The sequence below is a fragment of the Cotesia typhae genome, unplaced genomic scaffold, assembly GCF_013202065.1.
Source record: "Cotesia typhae breed Kobodo isofemale line unplaced genomic scaffold, CoteBio_Ctyphae contig_44, whole genome shotgun sequence".
Classification (NCBI taxonomy): domain Eukaryota; kingdom Metazoa; phylum Arthropoda; class Insecta; order Hymenoptera; family Braconidae; genus Cotesia; species Cotesia typhae.
In genome coordinates, this window is record NW_027423753.1 from 6,363,132 (window position 1) to 6,383,288 (window position 20,157).

The 20,157-nt window shown below is 27.9% G+C and overlaps 2 protein-coding genes across 3 annotated transcripts; both read left to right on the top strand.

The window, feature by feature from the left end:
- The first annotated feature begins 296 nt into the window (after positions 1–296).
- Positions 297–15,519, top strand: LOC141528969 (uncharacterized). 2 transcript variants are annotated; one of them, XM_074245277.1, is made up of 7 exons: positions 297–1,258; positions 5,837–6,012; positions 6,816–7,006; positions 11,241–11,402; positions 13,126–13,323; positions 14,439–14,646; positions 15,379–15,519. In XM_074245277.1, coding segments are annotated over exons 4-7 (567 nt in total). In that variant the 5' UTR covers positions 297–1,258; positions 5,837–6,012; positions 6,816–7,006; positions 11,241–11,243; the 3' UTR covers positions 15,381–15,519. The 2 variants fall into 2 exon arrangements, with proteins under 2 accessions (XP_074101378.1, XP_074101377.1); XM_074245276.1 differs by lacking the exons at positions 297–1,258; positions 5,837–6,012; positions 6,816–7,006 and adding an exon at positions 10,279–10,483.
- On the top strand, positions 15,191–19,717 carry LOC141528900 (BEN domain-containing protein 5-like). The gene is made up of 5 exons (XM_074245178.1): positions 15,191–15,523; positions 17,525–17,622; positions 17,853–18,069; positions 19,238–19,381; positions 19,647–19,717. Exons 1-5 carry the CDS (start codon positions 15,421–15,423, stop codon positions 19,715–19,717), a joined length of 633 nt encoding a protein of 210 aa, XP_074101279.1. The 5' UTR covers positions 15,191–15,420.
- The last annotated feature ends 440 nt before the right edge of the window (positions 19,718–20,157 follow it).

A 20,157-nucleotide genomic window follows, 5' to 3' on the forward strand; every position in this document is an offset into this window, starting at 1 on the left:
TTAAAAAAGTGCAAAATATTGGACCAAAAAGGATTCTTTATGAAGTTGCTGCTTGACTAGTAAAATCCAGTAAGCGCCATTGAAAAAAATTGCCGAGAACAATTTGCGTATTTTTTGGAAAACGTTAATTTTTTTATGATTTATCACACCGTTCGTACATTCTGAAATTCACTGATGCAATTTTTATTAGAAACCGAAATTGTTTCTGTAATATTATTCGGATAAACTTTTTACATAAGTCAATTAAAATTGTGTCAAAATTTGAAAATGGTTTCATTTATTTTCTAATTGACAAGGCTTATTTGAATTATGGATTTTAATGATTTCTTTTTACATTTTTAGATACTATTAATAACTAACGTAAAAATATTTTACAACATCGGATTGAACGGTATTCTCTGTGTATCTCCTGTGTTACCATTAGAATTTCATAACCTTATCCAAGAGAGAACTAACTTTCATCAGCGTTCAGAAAATCCCAAGCTTTTAATTATCAATTTGATTGTTTTTGCATTTTGAAAGTTATCATTGAAATTTTATGAATTATATTAATCAGTATTATTCATTTATAAGAAGAGATTTAAAATATATTTATTTGCAAAGCAAATAAAAGTTATAAAAAAAAAAATAAACCAAAAAAACACGCTTTTATAAATAAACCAAACTAAAGGTAGAAAATAAATAATAATTTAAAAAAACTAAAAAACACGCTTTTCATAAAAAACCTTTTTATAATAAAATATATTTTTTTCTTATTTACACTATTATTATTATTATAATGTTCATCAAAATTTTTAATAAAATTTTTAATTTAAATTTATTACAATTTATTTTCTATTTTTTAGCTCAGTTTTTTATAAAATGCGTGATTTTAGGTTTTTTTAAATTATTATTTATTTTGCACTGTAGCTTTGTCATATATAACTTCTTTGATTAATTTCTTCAAGTATTAATAATAGCGGTTAACAAAAAAGTGTTAGATGAGGGATTCTATGAGGGGTTCCAGCTAAACTATTAGAATCCAATAAGCATCACTAAAACAATTGGTCGCTACGGGTTGGGTAAGAGGGGAAGGGGGAACAAAGAACCTGGAAGTTGCCCGCTAAAATTTAGTCAGTCGTTCACCGGCCGTTACAAGTACAAGTGACTATTGTTGAGCTATTGTTGTAGTGAATGTGCCTTTATTCTTACAAGTGTCGTCTAGTCCGTTTATTGGAAAACTTGTATTAATTTAGTAAAGAGTGAATTACCATAAAATGTAAGTACAATTTTTGTCAATCTTTAAATTTATCATTTATCATCTACAAACATCATGTGCATTTTGAAATTCCCGAATGTTTAATGATTAATTATACTGACTTTGCATTATAATTAATTAATTACTAAATATTCGGAAATTTCAGAATGCACAAGAAGTGTGTAAATCTTTTCAATGGGATCCAATGTATTGTAATGGTAGAACAGGAACTTCACATAGAAATCTGCTCAATCCTATGTCTTGCAATTGTTTTATTGAGCATGCAGTCGATGAAACGTAATGATTGAAAATTAAGCGTATAATTTAAAAAATAAATGTGTTTTTACTAGCTCAAAAATAAAAAAAAAAAAAAAAAAAAAACAATAAAATTTTATTAATGAAAATTAATTTAGCAGACATTTAATAATTTTAAGAATTTAGATAACAAATAAATTATTGCAAAGAAAATTGAGAAAAAAATCGACATTTAGAAATTTAAAAAAATGAAACGTAATTTTTTCAAGATAAATTTTTCGAACAAACTTGTTTGTTAAAAAAATGGTAAAGTGACTGCTAAAACTTTAATGTCATATTGTATTCGAAAGTTGAGACGGATTAAAACAACACTACAACAAAAGATTTTTTGTTTAAGATTAAAGGAAATAATGAAATTATCTTTATTTTTCATGAACGTGGATATGAACGTTGCGTATACTCATTTTTAAGTTCGGTGTAAGTGTAATTAACTATTGAAAATATTTGATTATTTAAAAAATAAAAAGAAAAATTCTCAAAGACATTATTTATTACTCTTTTAACAGAGTCTACTAAAATCTAATAGGAAAACAGAAAGTCCATATAGAATCCTGTTCTATGTTAAGACTCAAAATTATTTTTGTAACGAAGCTTACTAGAATCTAATGGTGAAACAGGAGTTCCGTATAGAATCCTTTTCAATGCCATAAAGTAGTCATGAATAAATGACGGCACGATTATTTTAAATCCTCACTAGTAAAAGAGTAAAATCGCCAAAAATATTTTCGTCATAAAATTTACATCAATAAGTACTTATTGCGTGCTCAATAAAACAATTGCAAGACATAGGATTGAGTAGGTTTTTATGTGAAGTTCCTGTTCTACCATTACAATACAGTGGATTCCATTGAAAAGATTTACAAATTTCATGTGCATTTTGAAATTCTCAAATATTTAATGATTAATTAGTGTTTTATTAAACTTCTATCAAACTTATGAGCTCAGAGAGCTCAGAATGACACGAAAATTTATTTTTGAATTCGAAGAGCTCAAAAGCTTAGAACAGCTAACTCTATGAGCTCGGAGAGCTCGAAATAACATAATTTATATTCTGTGCTCGAAGAGCTCAAAAACGTTATAAGTGCAATTTTAAGCGCTGAGATATGGAATTAGCGGGAAGTTTCAGGGATGACCTTTAAGGTCAATCGTTTTCCAAATTTTTTTATTGGAAAAATTATTGCAAAAATGTTTTTGAAAACGTCATGTATAAAAAATTAGTAAGACTATGAGTGCAATTTTCAAAAAAATTTTTTTGTTCTTATTTAATAAGCTAAGGAAATCCAAAATTATTGGATATATGCTAATTCTTGTATTATTATGAAGTTTTATTCAAGAGGTGCAATTTCCAATTTAAGATTGCTTTTAAATATTGATTGGAATTTTTTTATCATCATTTCAAAATCCGTCCTTAATGTGCTTTATCCTGGCTTCAAAATTCCTTCTAAGTAACAATCTTTTTTATCTTTTGGAAAATTACCATTTCTTATTTTATACCGATTTTATTGTAAGTGCTAAGAATTCCAAAAATTTTATTATTGTATTATTTATAAAAATTTTTTTGGTGTAACCCTAGAACTACAAACTTACTTTTTTTTACATGCAAACTAGGGTAGAAGTATCGTTTGTGGCCACTGTACCTTTTATGGCTATTCATTATTCAAATAAACGATAGAAATGAATTTATATTAATAAACCATTACAAACTTAATTTGTTTTAATATAATTTTTAAAACTCAACAAAAATATGGTTATAATATTATATTTTGTTATGAATTAAATCAAATGTTCACTGGCCAAAAACGGTGCTAAGGTGGCCAAAAACAGTACTTCTACCCTATTTGTAAAATTTTGATTTTGTTTAGTACTAGATTCATACAAGGTTTTTTAAATTTGCATCAGTGTTCGATAAAAACTTTTATTTGCATTTAATTTCTTGTGATGAATTCTATGTATAATTTAGTTTTGAAAGTAACTTTTGAAACAAGTAAAATTATTCGGTTATTGATTTTAATGAAATTTTATATGGTTTGCGTTTCTCACCGATAAAAACCAAAACAATACGTATACCAATGTTCCAATACAAAAAAGATAAATTATATTTTCTATTTTATTCCGTTATATCTAAAAATAATTTCTACAATGAATGCAAGTCATAAACAAAAAAAAAATGTTCTTGTATTTATTAAAAACTAATCGAAGAAACTTTTCAATTCATATCAAGTTTCTATAAAAAATCGTTTTTTTAACTTCCCGCTAAGAAAATTGAAAATTTTCAAAAGTTGGGAAGTTATTGGTTTCACCCCTTTTTTCGAAAATCGAGTTTTCAACGGATGTTAACGTTTTGAGGTCCTAGCATACTTCCCCAAATGTTTCGCGATGATGCCTGTGTGTGTATCTATGCATGTATGTGTGTGCGTGTGCGTGTGTGTGTGTGGCCGTATGTAAACTTCTCGTAACTTTTGAACGTCTTGACAGATTTTATTGAGGTTGGCGTCATTCGAAAGGACTTGATCAAACTTAGATTCTGAATACAATTCGAACTGGTAGATTTTGAGAAATCAAAAAAACTGCAAAAAATTTTTTTTTCAAATGTTGTTTTTTTGAAATAACTTTTAAACGGCTCTACCAATCGATTTTAAAAACTAATCAGCTCCTAACATCAAAAACCACGTTGATCGCCGCCAGCCCGGTCGAAATCGGTTCTTTCATTCAAAAGTTATTGCAGTTTGAAAATTTAAGGAATAGTATTTCAATAAACTTCTTTCAGATTTTTGAGCTCGAAGAGCTCAAAAACGCAATAAGAGAAATTTTGAGTGCTTAACTCTAGACTGGTGAACAAACGCGACCTAACGACTTTGGTCAAGTGAGGAGGGATTTGCCACAATGCTTTTAGAGTGTACAGTGTTGCCAGTTCATACACGTTTGACAGGAAGAAACTAGAGGTGTTTTCGGCAGTAGCACCGCGGATAAAAAAGTACTTACGACTTTGGTCAAGCGATGAGGAAAGCCCCGCAAATTTTTTTAAGAAATTTTTTTTCAGCAACTTAATATTTTCGAAGGTTTTGGGAAAAATTATTAATATATTCTAATATGTTCAAGGAACAAAGTCAAATTTTTTTGAATAATTTTAATAAATATTGAAGATGTAATAAAAAACAATATAATTAAGCGGCGTCACGCTCATTTGCAGGGATGGCCTATAGGGTCAATCGTTTTTCTAATTTTTTTATTCAGTTTTTACAAATAAATAAGAAATTTCATTTCCTTATGACATTAACGAATCGATTAACCCTAAAGGGAAACTGTATGGACCACGCAATTGATCAATAAAAATAAATGAGTCCCACTTTTTGAAATTCTAATTTTTAATGATATTAACGTAACAACAAAAATTTATTTAATATCTTTAAATTTATATGTAACTATTTTGAAACAGATGAAACTTGAGGTAGTTTTCCGATACCCAATTTTATTTATCGCTTCTTTTTCACTCGCTAATGTTGTTTTTCTCATAAATTATTGTGTACTCCTCTTAATCGTTATCATTTATATTAACAGTATTATTTTATTAACTATATCTATGAAACGATTTGACTAAAAATTTCCATATCTGTTCAATAATTACAAATGTAGTAATCTATAAAATATTAGTTTATTTATGAAGATCTGATTGTTCAGCATTTACAGCAAAAGAAAAAATATTTACAATTTTCTTCCTGTATACCGCCTGTATGAAAAATGGTAATTAAATTGTAATCACTTCACGTTTGGAGAGATCAACGGATCTTGAATTCTAAGATTTGCTGCATTTAGAAATCCTTAGTAAGAGTACACAAATTCAAAATTTTCTGACACTATTCTTTTTGCACGTTATCTATTCTTGTGTTATATAAAAGTACATTCATACTTAAAGATTATGAGTTAATTATTAAGAGCCACTCTGCAAATATTAATTTAAAAAACAAAGAAAGAGATTACCTTTGTAGAGAATGTGTTGAAGAGTGGCACATTCAAATAAGTGTAAATAAAATATTTTTCCCAAGAAAATAATTTCAATATCTTTACTATCTTTTTCTTGATTTTCACTCGCATATTCGACTACAATAATTGTTGTTAAATTTATTATAATTATATTGTTAATTTTACATTCCTAGATCAGATATAAAGTACATTTACTTTGGTAATTACCAAAGTCTTAAGACTTTTACTAAATACTGTATCATTTGTGATTCATATGTACTTTCTCTTCTCAACTAAACAAAATTTTAACATGTTTTTTTGTAGATTGATTTAAATCGCTCATGTTCGCGTACGTAAAATACCTTCCTCCGGATAATAATTGTGCAGTTGTTGCAACGTCACAAATTCGGAAGTTCAAATTAGACAAATTTGACAAGTTTAAACATTATAAGATAATTTCTGGAGACGTAACAAAAAAGCGCTGATTCTTGCTATTAAAGGTAAGTTGTATTTTTATATCATACATTAATAATCATAATATCGATATTATATAATTGAAAGCACTATATTTAATAAAAATAATTACACTACATTACATTATATTTATTAACAATTACATTTTACAAATATTTGAGAAAAAACAAAAATGTAAAATTGTCTTAGGTCAATTTATTCTTTAAAATCGTATGAATACGAGTGATCATAAGTGTTAGATTTATTTCAAATCGATTAGCTTATTTACTCCAATATTTTAGTATACGAAAGTGCTTCACTAACCTTTAAAATTCTAGAATAATTTTTCAATTATCGTATAAAATACAAGCGATCCAGCCCGGTTTCGCACGGGTATTTAGGAAAAATTTCCAAATTATTCATAATAAAATATAGCCTATGTCACCCGGGGATAATGTAGCTTCCCAACGGTAAATAGTATATTACACCCCTTGGGAAGGAAAATAAAAAAAGCCTCAGATCACATGAAATTGTTGGCCGAGGCGAAGCCGAGGTCAACAAACATGTGATCTGAGGTTTTCTCTTTACTTCCTAAGGGTTGTATAATATTTTTTTGTCCGACGAAGGCGGAAAGCGGCAACTTTGTTTAGCACAGCGGGAATACATACTCATTTATTGATATAACTGACTCCATTTTCTGTAATCAATGATTTATTTTATCCTCAGTTAGAAAAATATATAAAAACAAAAGTTCTCTATCCGAATTCTCTAATATTTTGATTAATTTTTATGAATTTTGTACATTCTACTGCAGATTTCATTTTATATCGATATCGAAATTTGTTAACAGACTCAAAAGAGGAACTTGATAGTATCGTATCATCTGGAAAAAGACATCCCATCCCTCCAGGATACTTACAAAAGTCTTGTACTGAAGAAAGTGATATTGAGAGTACACTACAGAAAGTCATTACTACTGATGCTAACAAAGTGAAATCTGTTCTGGAAAAAAAAATTGCTGTGAAGCAACAACAATTGCTGGTAAGTTCATTTATTTATAATAATTAATATTGATATTGATGACTATTTTTAAATGTTGATTCTATATTCAAATTGGAGTCATCAAATCACTTAAATTTAAATACACCAGTATTTGATACATTAAACTTCGATTGTTTAATTGATAATTCCGGCTTTAACAATCACTCATCGTATTCATTATTTTGATAAATGCAGTCTTCTTAGAGTAACAAGTCTAACATGAAAAAGTGTATTTTCAACAAAATTTACGCTAATGAGGAGCTTTTGTACACCAAAACAATTTAATTAAAAAAAAAAGAGTTTTGCAAGCATAATTGTAGTCGAATATTAGATGGAGATTTTTCAATCAAATTTCTAAAATTACTGTTAAGGTTGTTCGGACATCAATGGACTTTTCAAGATCAAAAGCTAATTTTTTTATATCTTATGAATTGCTATCTCATACGTCTAAATTAATTACTCTTTTTCTTTTATTAATTCAATGAGCCAATTTCTGTTTGAAATGATTCATATTTAAAGTATTCGAAAACATCAAAATAGTTTCTTTTTAATTGTACAATCTCAAAAATCAAAAACATGAATACATGCATAAAACTCAGAAAAATGATTAAGTCGGCAGATCATCACCGAATTTTTCTGTTACATACAAGTAGAAAGTTCTAGCCCTTTGAGATGAAAACTATCGGGTATATAAGTTTAAAAAGTTATTTGAAAAAATATTACTATTTAAATTTATATTTGAGATTGTGCAAAATTTATAGAACGGAATTGCACATACATACATACACACACGCACGTCCATTGCTAATCCATTTATTTTATTTTATGAAATTATACTCATTCTGGTGGTTTTATTTTTTGCTTAAAGCACAATGCCGTCGAATCAGGAAAGAAGAGTGAATAAACAATATTTATTACCGTCTTATAAGCGTAATCGAGTAAGTAAGCGAACAACAGAGCGTTGGAGACTTGTCTTCCAAAAATCTTTCGAACACTGCATAAATAAGAAAGAAAATCATAATCAATGTTTCTCCTCCACTGGAAATAATAGCAGTTTGGAACATTCGACAGATATTAATGAACAGCTACCCGACATAAATATTCATAAAAATATAAATCCCGAAGAAAACGATCAAGTCTCATCTACCGAAACTAGTGATTCTGAAAGTTCATTGGATGATTCTGACGGTTTTTCTGATGACAGCAATAATTATGTATACAGTACTGTTTCAAGCACTGATTCTGATTCTTCGTCAGATAGTGATAGCGATAGTTCATCACATTGTAACACTAACTCCTCATCTAATAATTCTCATTCTCAACGTAACTTTCATTCAACAAGATTTAATACAGATGATTTCCAAGGTAGTAAATTAATGTTTCCTGAAGCACAATTAACTGTGGCAGACGTTATGTTCATGATCACAGCATATTCGGTACAGAAAAATTTAACCAAAAGAGATGAAGATGATCTTATACAACTTATAAAAATATTAGCTGGCCCGGAATTCATGTCGTGGAATGCCTCTCAGCATGCACGTGCTAAAACATATAGTCCTCCAAAATCGAAAATAAATACACATTTTTTTGCCCAAATTGCAACGTTGTATTAATTTCACATAATAACGGTAAAAAAATGAAAGAAAAATCTGTAGAATGTACTAGTTGTGAAAGAAAATATAAGCTTAAATCAGAAAGTTCAAATCAATTTATTACTGTGGATTTAGATTATCAGCTCGAAAATCTTTTGCATAACAAAGATATTCAAAAAGATTTATTACAATCATTGGATTTACGTGACAAAAATAAAGTCGATGGAGTAATTCATACTATTTACGACTGTCAATTGTATAAAGACGTTCAACTTTTGTCTCCACAAACATTGACATACAACGTCAACACAGACGGTGCACCACCTTTCAAGAGTTCAAATTGTAGTTTTTGGCCGATACAGTTGTGTATAAATGAACTTTCTCCTGAAATACGAAAGCAAAATATAATTCTTGGTGGTATGCTTTTATCTTCAACTGAGCCAGGTCCAGAGTTGATGAAAATTTATTTATCAAAATTTATCGATAATGCTGAAAAACTTATGATTGATGGAATTAATATTACTATGCATAATTCAAATGTAACGAAAAATTTTAAATTCCATTGCCTCTTAATATGTGTAGATTCAGTTGCTAGACCTGTTATGCAAAACCGATATCAGTACAGTGGTTATCACGGTTGCAGTTGGTGCTACGATCTTGGCGAGTACAATAGTTCAGCTGTTCGATATCCTATGACTGAAAACGATCCTATTTTGAGAACTCATAAAGATTATGTCAATGATGTAGAAAACGTAGAGAAACTAAATCGACCTATTAATGGTGTAAAAGGTCGCTCTGAGCTATTACGATTGCAGCACATAGATTGTATATGGAGTTTTCCTATAGATTATATGCATGGTGTTTTATTAGGTATTACGCGGCAGTTATGGACTATTTGGACAACTCCGAGAACTTTATACTATTTAACGCCAGCTGATCGTAAAGAAATTAATAACCGATTTCTCCAAATAAAACGACCACATGAAATTCACAGATTAGTAAGGCCTATCAAAACTATGGCAAAATGGAAAGCGTCTGAGTGGGAATCATGGTTACTGTTTGATAGCTTACCCTGTTTGGTTGGAATTTTAAAAAAGAATGTTTCGATTCATATTGCTTATTTGTTTCAAGCATATTCACATTATTATCTGGTAATATTACTGAAAGAAAATTGATAGAATGTGAGTTAGATTTGTTGCAATTTGTTGGAGAATGTGAACAGTTTTACGGAAAATCTGTAATGACATTTAATTTACATTCAATGTATCATATAGGGCAATCAGTACGACAAAGTGGACCACTCTGCTCCAGTAATACGTTCATTTTTGAAAATGAAATCTTTTATTACAAAAAGAAATTAATGCTGCTTACGGTGTTTCTCAACAAATTGTTACTTCATCCCTAAAAAGAAATCATATTCGGCGCAATATTAATAATGGTACTGAGTCAGCAATGTGTCGTGAATATTGTAGAAAATTATTTCTTCCACAACAGTTAACAAATTTTGTACGAACAGATAATGGTGCAATGCTTACCGGTAAAGCAAATGAACCTAATGCAAGAATTTATAACCTAATTTGTGATCTTCACATTCCGGAAGTTCAGAGTAGCAAGATCTATGGCCGATGCATTCTCAAAAAAAAATTCTTCGTAGTATAAAGTATACGCGTTCAAAAAAACTGATGATACGGTTATTCAGTTGAAATCCAAGAAAATAATTCAAATACATGACTTTGTTGTAATTAATAATACTTGCTATTTATACGGCCGAGAGCTTGTGACAACTCTTGCGGAATTTCGCACAACTCGATTGAATCATATCTTGGAAGTAGTTGATATGCAAGGTGATGAAGTATTTATTAATGCTAACGATTTAGAAAGTAAGGTAGTATTTTTTCCACTGGAAATAAAACCTATGTTTCATTTTTGCCTGATCATTTGGGAATTTAAGTAAAGTTAAGAAATTCTTTTTGTTTTAGTGTCATATATATATATACTAAATGTTAGCTCTTGATAATTTTCCAAATTTATGTCTCTTTAATTGTCTTTAAAAAGATCTGATAAGCTTTGTAGTATTATTACTTAATAAATTACTTTATTTTTCCATAATAAGTAATAAATTATTATTATTATTATTATTATTATTATTATTATTATTATTATTATTATTATTATTATTATTATTATTATTATTATTATTATTATTATTATTATTATTATTATTATTATTATTATTATTTATTAGTTATTAGACTAACTCTAGTTTAATAATTATAAGTAGTTCAAATTAAACTATTTGCTATGGAAAATTATAATATAAATTTTTAGTATTATGATATTAATTCATTATTGTGATAGAAAATGGAAGCCGCAATTAATATAAATACTAACTTAAATGATTTATAATGTTAAACTGTCTATTTTATGTTAAATGAAAAAACAATTTTTAGTTAAAAATAATATTTTTCACATGACATCACTCAATTTTCTTCCATTTATAGATTACTTTCTCGTCAATCAGTATTAGATATTGAAATTTTTAATAGTACTGAATGAAAATTGAAAAATAAAATATATATACACATGTTACATACATAAATAACAAATTATGACCCAATTCTGTTAACTTAATATTGCCATAGGAGATGGAATTAGGATCGAGTGAAAGTATGGAAAAAGAAAATAATCAAAATAAAGAAAATTTAAATCAGAGGCAAAACAAGATCATGCCGAAAGACAATCAGGAGTTTTCAGATGGAATTTTGGCTAATGATAACAAGGAGCAAAAGCAAACAGCTGTAAAGGTAAGGATTATGTAATATTAAAAAAAAAAAAAGTACATTACAAGAAGATTATTTCAAATTGCTTATGTGCTAGGAGAAAGGTTAGTGAGTTTACTATCCTAAGATTGTCTGAAAATATTAAACAAATCAAACTGATGAATTTTATCATAATAAAAAAAAATCATAATAAATTAACTCTTCTATTTTTATAACACATCTGAAACAGATTCAAATGTCAAGTAGTCTTTTTGAAGCTCATGTGTATTTTAATTTGTTAATCAGTTGTATGTATTTCATATAACAAAAAAAAATATACGCACGCACGCGCACATTATAACTTTATTGTAAAAATTTCGATCAAAATTATATCTTCGTAGTTTTAAAAAATGATCGATTTTAAGACGAAAACTTAATAATAATTAAGGTAAAAGACCCCATTAGTGGCACCTTTAACCCCCATTAGTGGCACTTTTTCTTTCAATGAAAAAATGTTCTACTTGGAATAAAAACTAAAAATAAAGATTAGAAATAATATATTTATTATTGAAATTAATGATTTAATTAATTGAATAAGTACCAAAATCAAAGAAAGTGTCAGTAATGGGGTCCCCGCCACTAATGGGTCTTTTACCCTATCCTTCCAAATGTAGGTATAACAAAAAATTTATCTGAATTTTACTAATTTAGTTTCCGCGGAATTTATTAAAAATATTATACATAACCATCTTTACTTACATTGATACTGTAATTAATTGTCATCAAATGCAGTCCGTGATATTCATTAAAATAATCATGTGTTATAACAACAATTTTATTTTTGCGTTATTGGCACTATTAAAGATAAAAATTCTAAGCGAGTGTAAACTGTCCAAAACATTCAGGAGAGCAGTAGACCATTTAAATAAGGTATAATTATCAAATTTTTTAAAATTTATGGTAGCTTTTATTGATCCAGATAAAAATAATTTAATATATTTGCATGAAAAATGTTTTTTTTTTTTATAATTGTATATATGTATAATAGCACTCAGAATCAATTTGGCGACATAAAATGTTTAATAGTCCGTGTAATGGTCTAATCTAAGTGAAAGAAATTTACAAATAGGGTAAAAGACCCCATTAGTGACAGGGACCCCATTACTGACACTTTCTTCGATTTTGGTACTTATTCAATTAATGAAATCATTAATTTCAATAATGAATATATTATTTCTAATCTTTGAGAATTTTAGATCAAAAAAATTGTTAATTTTTATTCCAAATAAAAAATTTTTTAATTGAAAGAAAAAGTGTCACTAATGCGGGTCAAAGGTGCCACTAATGGGGTCTTTTACCTTATCCGTGTTACTCATTTGATTTTAATAAATCGTTTATTCGGTGACAAAATATAATTTATAAAATTGAGATAAAAAGTATAACTTGCTCTTTATAATCATGATAACCTGCAGGTAAAGTTTTGTAATGGAATGTATAAGTGTGTATTTACCAAAATTTTTGGCAAGTATTGAGACTTCAAATTTTTAAATATTAACAAATAAATTATATACAATTATATGAGGCCATCATCATTCCTCCGCATTTAGATACAAATGTGTAGAAATCAAATGTGATTCGATCAAAATATTGTGCAATCCACGAACAATTTTTCAGATGTAACTTCGGTTTGGAACGAAAGCAATTCATATTAGCTGGAACAATTACAATGTTTCTCATATAAAAAATTAATTTTGATTCTCTACTTTAGCAATCAGAGGATATGGGCGAAGAAATCGATAATGTTCTTTCAGTTCCTGGCGAAGATAGCATGATCAATGAAGAACAAAATGATCATGATATTGTAATTGATGATGATACTTTACAATCAACTGTTCTCGAGCCAAAAAGTTCTCACGTTAAACGACGAAAGAAACAAAAAAAAACAAATATGAAAAAACTGAAAAAGGTAAAAATTATTAAAAAGTATAGTATTGGACTAAACTATTACACTGAGAAAAAAAATACTTTTACTCAATTAACAATTTATTGGCTCAAGAACCGCGCGTTGACGATTAAATATTTTATTGTTATTAATTATTAATTTCTGAAGAGAAGAACATCAATATTTATCTTTGGATAGTAAATAAACAAAAGAATAGCTTTATTTAAATTAAATAAAAATTATTTCTTAAAATTTCTTGAGCTAAGAATATATATTCTTGAAAATTTTCAACAACATAAATTCTTGTATCAAGAAAATTTTCTGAATAACAGTATTTTTTTTTTCTCAGTGTACACCATATTTAATATATTACTAAAAAATTATCGTTTCTACCAAATAAATGTAAAACTATGAATTATATATAATTATTATTAATATTTTTACTACTTTTATGTTCATCAACCATTATAATCCATTACAATATACTAATTTATTGAATCAATAAATAAGTTACATGAAAAATTGGACACTGTTATGCATTAATGTGTTAAGTGCTATGGAAATCCTATGTACTTAACACACTATTGCATAACAGAGTCCAATTAAAGCTATGTAACTGAAATTTGAGAAGAATTGCGAGTGATTTGATAATAGAAAATTAGAAATGCAATGATTAGTAAATTAGTGTCTTTTCATTAAAATTCAATTATAACACGTCATGTAATGATCTTTATAGAACTACAAAGTGAAACATATTTTATGAAATGCAGTTATCCAATTTTCAGATTAAAATAGTTTAATTTCTTATCATAATCTCATTCAATGGAAACTATATTTCATAAATACATTAACTACTTTTCATAAAACGTTTATTTGAAATTTTCTTCCATTTTTATTATTACATTTCAATTACTACTCATTTCGGAACTATTAAACAATCAAATGCTTATGAAATTAATTTTTTTAATCAAATTTCTTTATTCATTAAATCTCTTAAAATAAAGAGGTGAATGAAATAAAATAACCAATGTCAAATTTTAAATTTTTCATGCGACAAAATAATTGAATCTAACAAACCACCTCCTATATCAAATGTGTATAATTTAATTTTAATATTTTAATCAATATGTATTGCATAGAGCAAGCTCAACTCTAATGAGGACAGTTCAACTAAAGTGAAAGAAGTTCAAGATGGTCTTGCATTGATGAGTGGACCGATAAATAACAAAGATAATGTTCAGCCGAGCACCGAACTTAGTCATTTATCTAAAAACGATGCGTCTACTCTTGCTTCTTCAAAATCCAAATATAAATATAAAAAATCAAAGGATAATAAAAAAAAGAGCTGTAAGTAAAATAGTTGCATTTATTAGGTATTTTGTAGTTGTGAAATGTTAATTTCTTTGCGAAAATAAACGAAAGCTAAAAAAAAGAAAAAGTCAAAAGGAAAAAAATAAAAATGATAAAAAAATGTTTCACAGCAATCTTTACGTGCGATTGATATACAATTCGTCGAACGATAGTGATAAAGTAACACTGAAAATTTTTCACTTCTATCATCATTATTGTTACATTATAGAAGATAAATTTTTTTTTTAATTTCCATAATTATTAAGATTAAAATTTATAAAAATAAATTCAGACATATATATATATATATATATATATATATATATATATATATATATATATATATATATCTGTGATTTCATTCCATAAATCACATACACTTAGAATATTGTATGATTAGGCCGAAAAGAAATCTTATTAGTTAATTTTATGTCATACATAAAAAACTTTATCTCAAAAATAATAAATAGTTGATCATGCATGCAGGGTGTTCTTATAAATTTTAGTTTTTATGAAGTCTTAAGTTTTGAAAATTTTTCCATTATGATATTGTCAAATTTCAAGCATTAAAAATAAAAGTTCTTGTACCTTTCATTCCTTCAGTTCAAAATTTAAAACAGTTAACTTCTTACAGTTTACATGTCGGGCAGTTGTAAAGAAAATATTAATTATTTAAGATTTAGTCAGTATATTTTTACCTAGATACATTACAATTTTTTTCTTTTTTAGAACGATGAAGTTTCTACTAAACTTACCTGTCAAATAACGTCAATGGAACGAACAATATCTGACTTAGTACAGAGTTTTAACAGCTTCCGAGAGTTAGCTATGGAGAAATTAGTGGCAAATGAGGAAAATTGGCGCCAATTGAAAAGTAAGATATCATTTTTGTTAACGAAATCTTCAGCACCTTGAAATTCATTAGAAAAATTTCGATAATCTAAGTGTACTGATAGAAGGATTTGTTTATAGTTAAAAATATTTGTTAATATTTAACAAATCATTTATAAGAGACCACTTTTTAGTGATTAATAAATATTTCTTAGTATTTAAAAAGATTTATTAATATTTTATAAATGAATATCAGATTTATTAAATACAAACAAATCGTTTTAAATGCTAAGAAACATTTGTTTAATACTAAAAAGTGGTCTCTAAGAAATAATTTGTTAACTATTAACAAATATTTTTAATACAAAAAAATCTATCTATCAGTGTATGTATGCCATTATCTTTGAACTTGCAAAATTTATCTCAAATTTATTGAAATTAAAGTAAGGTCCATAGAAGTTTTCCAGCTTAAAAAAATATTTTCATGAACACCTAACAGTTTTATTAAGAACCACATGGAGTTATAAAAGCTCATCAGTCTATGTACCGAGTATATTGATTTTATATATTAATAGTTATCCCTTTTTCTAGGTAAATTTCATAATTCTAAAATCATATCAGACATTTAAAGCTGTGCATTGTAAAATTGAAATTCTCAAGAATTTAACAAATATAATATTATTAAATTTACCTAGCGATGGGATGATGATATAATAATATAATTCTATGATGATCACAGTTTTCTAAAACATAGAAGGTTCTTCTATTGTTTTCAATTATAGTTGAAAATTTATTTTACAACATTCATTTTATTGACATTTTTCCAGAATTTATAAAATCTATACTAAAAGCCTACATAAACGAATTCAATTTAATATCTCTAAATATATAAATATCTATACTATTTTTTCATTCAAAGATGTTCATAATTTTTTTCTTTTAGTAAATTTTTCATTTTTATAACATGTGATTTTATTAATTGTATGAGCATCAAAAAATCAAGATGTGATTTGATGCCGTAAAATCGCGAATTTTATTAATGGACAATTGCTTAATGCTTAAAACAATCAGATTAATTTACTAAAAGTTTAGGTTAAATGAGTGTCTCACACGGAAAAAGTAAACTGTAAAATTTTCTACTTAGGATTACAGATAATTTATATAGTTTCAAACAGTACAGCGGACATCGGGGTGGCAAAAGTATAAATAATACAGAACTTAATGTAGAAAGTGTAAAAGCCACAATTTATAATTTAGTATCGAAAATAAATGATTAGTAGCTGTCACTATAGTAAATAACGACTCTGTCATCTTAAAAAATTACAGTTTGAAACCCTGAATAAAAAAAAGTATTGAGACAAAGAAAAAAGTATTGAAAAATATTGGATTGACTAAAAAACCAATTCTTTTCAATATTTTTCTCTTTGTCTCAATACTTTTTTTTTAATCAGGGAACAGTAAAAATTGCCATTTCAATATATAGTCCATATTATGAGGAGAAGGGGAACTCCGATGAGAAGAAGGGGGTCTTGCTCTGGGAGAATTTAACATTTGAAACAGTAAAAATTATACTTTTAAAATCTACATTTTACCAGTGCAAGCAGGTTAATAATTATAGTTTCATTTTTAGCGTTGCGTTTAAAATTAACCATTTTACTTCGTAAATATTGACGTTGCTTATATTAGAAATTTACTAATTTTATTTTATACTTTTTACATATCATACGATCATTTTTAGGTACGAAATGATAAATATCAAAATAAAAATTCTTAATTATTATACTCTAACATTTTTACATTCATATAGCGAATATTACTGTTTGAATTAGTATTTTCTTCCATTTAAAGAATAAATTGTAGCGTTTAAATGATGAATAATATAAAGTGAATAATAAAATCACGATTTTACTGTTTGAAATGGTAATTTTTAGCAGTTGATCATTACTTATTATAAATCGACTATTATGTATTATAGTTTACTTTTTTCCGTGGCACATTCGTACTATTAAGGCTTACGTTTTTTTTTTTTTTTTTAATTTTTTAGCTGCCAACGAGACATCTAAAGTATCTAAAGCTCCAATTGACGTCAATGACATTCGGCGACCACCTCCAGTCGGCTACGTTCGAGTTGACAATGACATGGTAATAAATATAAAAGTTGTATTAATATTGTAGCTGTATTAATTGTCTCAAAACTCTGAGTTGAAATATTAATGTATGTAATGAAAGCAGTATCATTTAAATTTATTACGGTAGTGGATATTCTTATCTCTCAATTATAATAATATTTAAGTACGTCAATAGTAGAAACTTGCAAAAAAATGGGACCTGATTCCTCATTGGTTTATTCTTCATAAAATTTATTGTTGTAGATCCACTTGGGGCGTGGAATCTGGTTGCCACAAGCGACCTTCAACAACGATATTTACACTGCAGGGTCATCATTGGCAATGGTGGTCAAAAATATTGCAGTGTCTGTATTTGGAGTCGAGTACTTAAAATCTCATAGTGTGAAAGGGAAGGGTTCAAACAAAACTAAGAGTATCCCACGACCAGCTATCGATCCAACAAAAGCTCTCGCCATACGAGGTAATTGATGAAGTAAACAAAAACAAAAAACATTTATCTATTGAAGATACACCAATAAAAAAATTGATTGAATGAAAAAGTAAAACAGTTCTATAAAATCTGATTATTAACGAATCAATTGATTTTGAAGTATTTATGCTTAGAAAAATCTGAAAAACGGTTGACCCTAAAGGCCATCCCTGTAACTTCCCGCTAATTCCATACTCAAATGCTCTAAATTGTACTTATTATATTTTTGAGCTTTCCGAACTCAAAAATATAACGTATGTGTTATTTTGAGCCCTTCAAGCTCAAAAGTCTGATATAAGTTTAATAAAACACTATTTTTTGAATTGTCAAACCCCAATAACTTTTGAATGATTGAACCGATTTTTACGCAGTTGGCAGCATTCGACGCAGTTTTTGAAGTCTCAAAAAGATTTTTAATTGTAAATTGATCGAACGAGGAATTTCGAAGAAATTCAGAACAATCACATTTTTCGGTTTTCTTTCGACAACGGTAACTCCCGAACGAATCAACCGATTTTGACGGGACTGGTGGCAATCGACGTGGTTTTTAAGTTTAAGAGCTAATTAGTTTTTGGAATTGATCGGTAAAGCCGTTTAGAAGTTATTTCAAAAAAACGATTTTTGAAAATTTTATTTTTGAGATTTCTCAAAATCTAGCGAACCGAATCGATTCAAATTTTCACGAAATTTAATGGCAATGATACTCTTTGGATTGCAACCTATCTCGATCCAATCGGTCAAACCGTTCAAAAGTTATAAGAGGTTTACACACACACACACACACACACACACACACACACACACACACACACACACACACACACACACACACACACACACACACACACACACACACACACACACACACACACACACACACACACACACACACACACACACACACACACACACACACACACACATACACACTCTCATACAAACATACAGCCGCACGGACACCATTGCGGGAATAGTCAGAACAGCTTCCTAGGACCTCAAAACGTTGAGATCTGATGAACACTCGATTTTCGCAAAACCGGGTAAAACCAATAACTTCCCGAATTTCAAAAAATTTTCAATTTTTCTTAGCAGGAAGTTATAAAAATAAATTTGATCGTTTTGTCATTATTAAAATTAAAAGTTTCAAATTTTTGTTTAGATATTTTCGAATATTATTTAAAAACAGAACGAAAAATGACTGGACAAGCCCTGATGAACGAAGTCGACTTATATGAGGAGTATATTCGACAGAAAATATCCGACCTCCTCCGGCCACCAAGACAAGCAAACAAAAATAATAAAAGTATTTAAAAAATTTCATTAAGATACATTTTATTATACCCTAATTAAAAATACTGATTGAAAAGAATTGAGAAGCGGTCGCTCCATGCAAACTGTATATCTATATATAGAAACAAAAGAATTGAAGTTATTGAAAAAATTCGAATTTTATCATTTTCAATTCTTTTCTATCAATATTTTTAAACAGGGCAGTTTTGAAAACGATATCAAAATATTTTCGGGTACATTTTACATATTTTTTTTTTTTTTTAATGTATTTGTTGTAGAAAGTGAAGCTAGCCAAAAAAATGTTACTCACGACAAAAATGATGTACCTGCTGCTGCTTCGGGGACATGAATCCTGAACTCAATACAACGAATCCAACAAACAATACCCACGATAATCAATTAACCAGCTCGGAAAAATCGTCGGTAGGAGACTCGAGCTCTTCAGAAGGTTCCTCAGGATCATCTGATGAGGAATCAAAATCTGCTAGTGACGATTCCATAGAATAAGAAAAATGATCATCAAAAAATACTAAACCTAGTTACTTTTTTATTCTATTTTGTAATAGATGTTGTCTTAAATAAGTTAAATAAAGTTTTTCATTAATATCATTAAACCGCAACACTGAACAAGATGACAATCTTCAATGGTAATCTCCACTAAGTAAATGCCAAGCTAATAAAAAAAAAATCTGATTGAATTCGTGAATTTTTACGTAAGTTATCGTGTTTGAAACGGAAAGTTGTCTTGATTGATAGGAATTTTCTTTTAACTATTTTGATATTTTTTTC

What these genes read in the sequence shown, in the direction of transcription:
- LOC141528900 (XM_074245178.1), top strand. Translation starts at nt 15,421, where the DNA reads ATGGAACGAACAATATCTGACTTAGTACAGAGTTTTAACAGCTTCCGA. An exon ending in AAATTGGCGCCAATTGAAAA is followed by an intron (nt 15,524 to 17,524) that starts GTAAGATATCAT and finishes TTAATTTTTTAG; the next exon opens with CTGCCAACGAGACATCTAAA. An exon ending in AAAAGCTCTCGCCATACGAG is followed by an intron (nt 18,070 to 19,237) that starts GTAATTGATGAA and finishes ATTTTTGTTTAG; the next exon opens with ATATTTTCGAATATTATTTA.
- LOC141528969 (XM_074245276.1), top strand. Translation starts at nt 10,436, where the DNA reads ATGCAAGGTGATGAAGTATTTATTAATGCTAACGATTTAGAAAGTAAG. An exon ending in AAAAGCAAACAGCTGTAAAG is followed by an intron (nt 11,403 to 13,125) that starts GTAAGGATTATG and finishes TCTCTACTTTAG; the next exon opens with CAATCAGAGGATATGGGCGA. An exon ending in ATATGAAAAAACTGAAAAAG is followed by an intron (nt 13,324 to 14,438) that starts GTAAAAATTATT and finishes TGTATTGCATAG; the next exon opens with AGCAAGCTCAACTCTAATGA.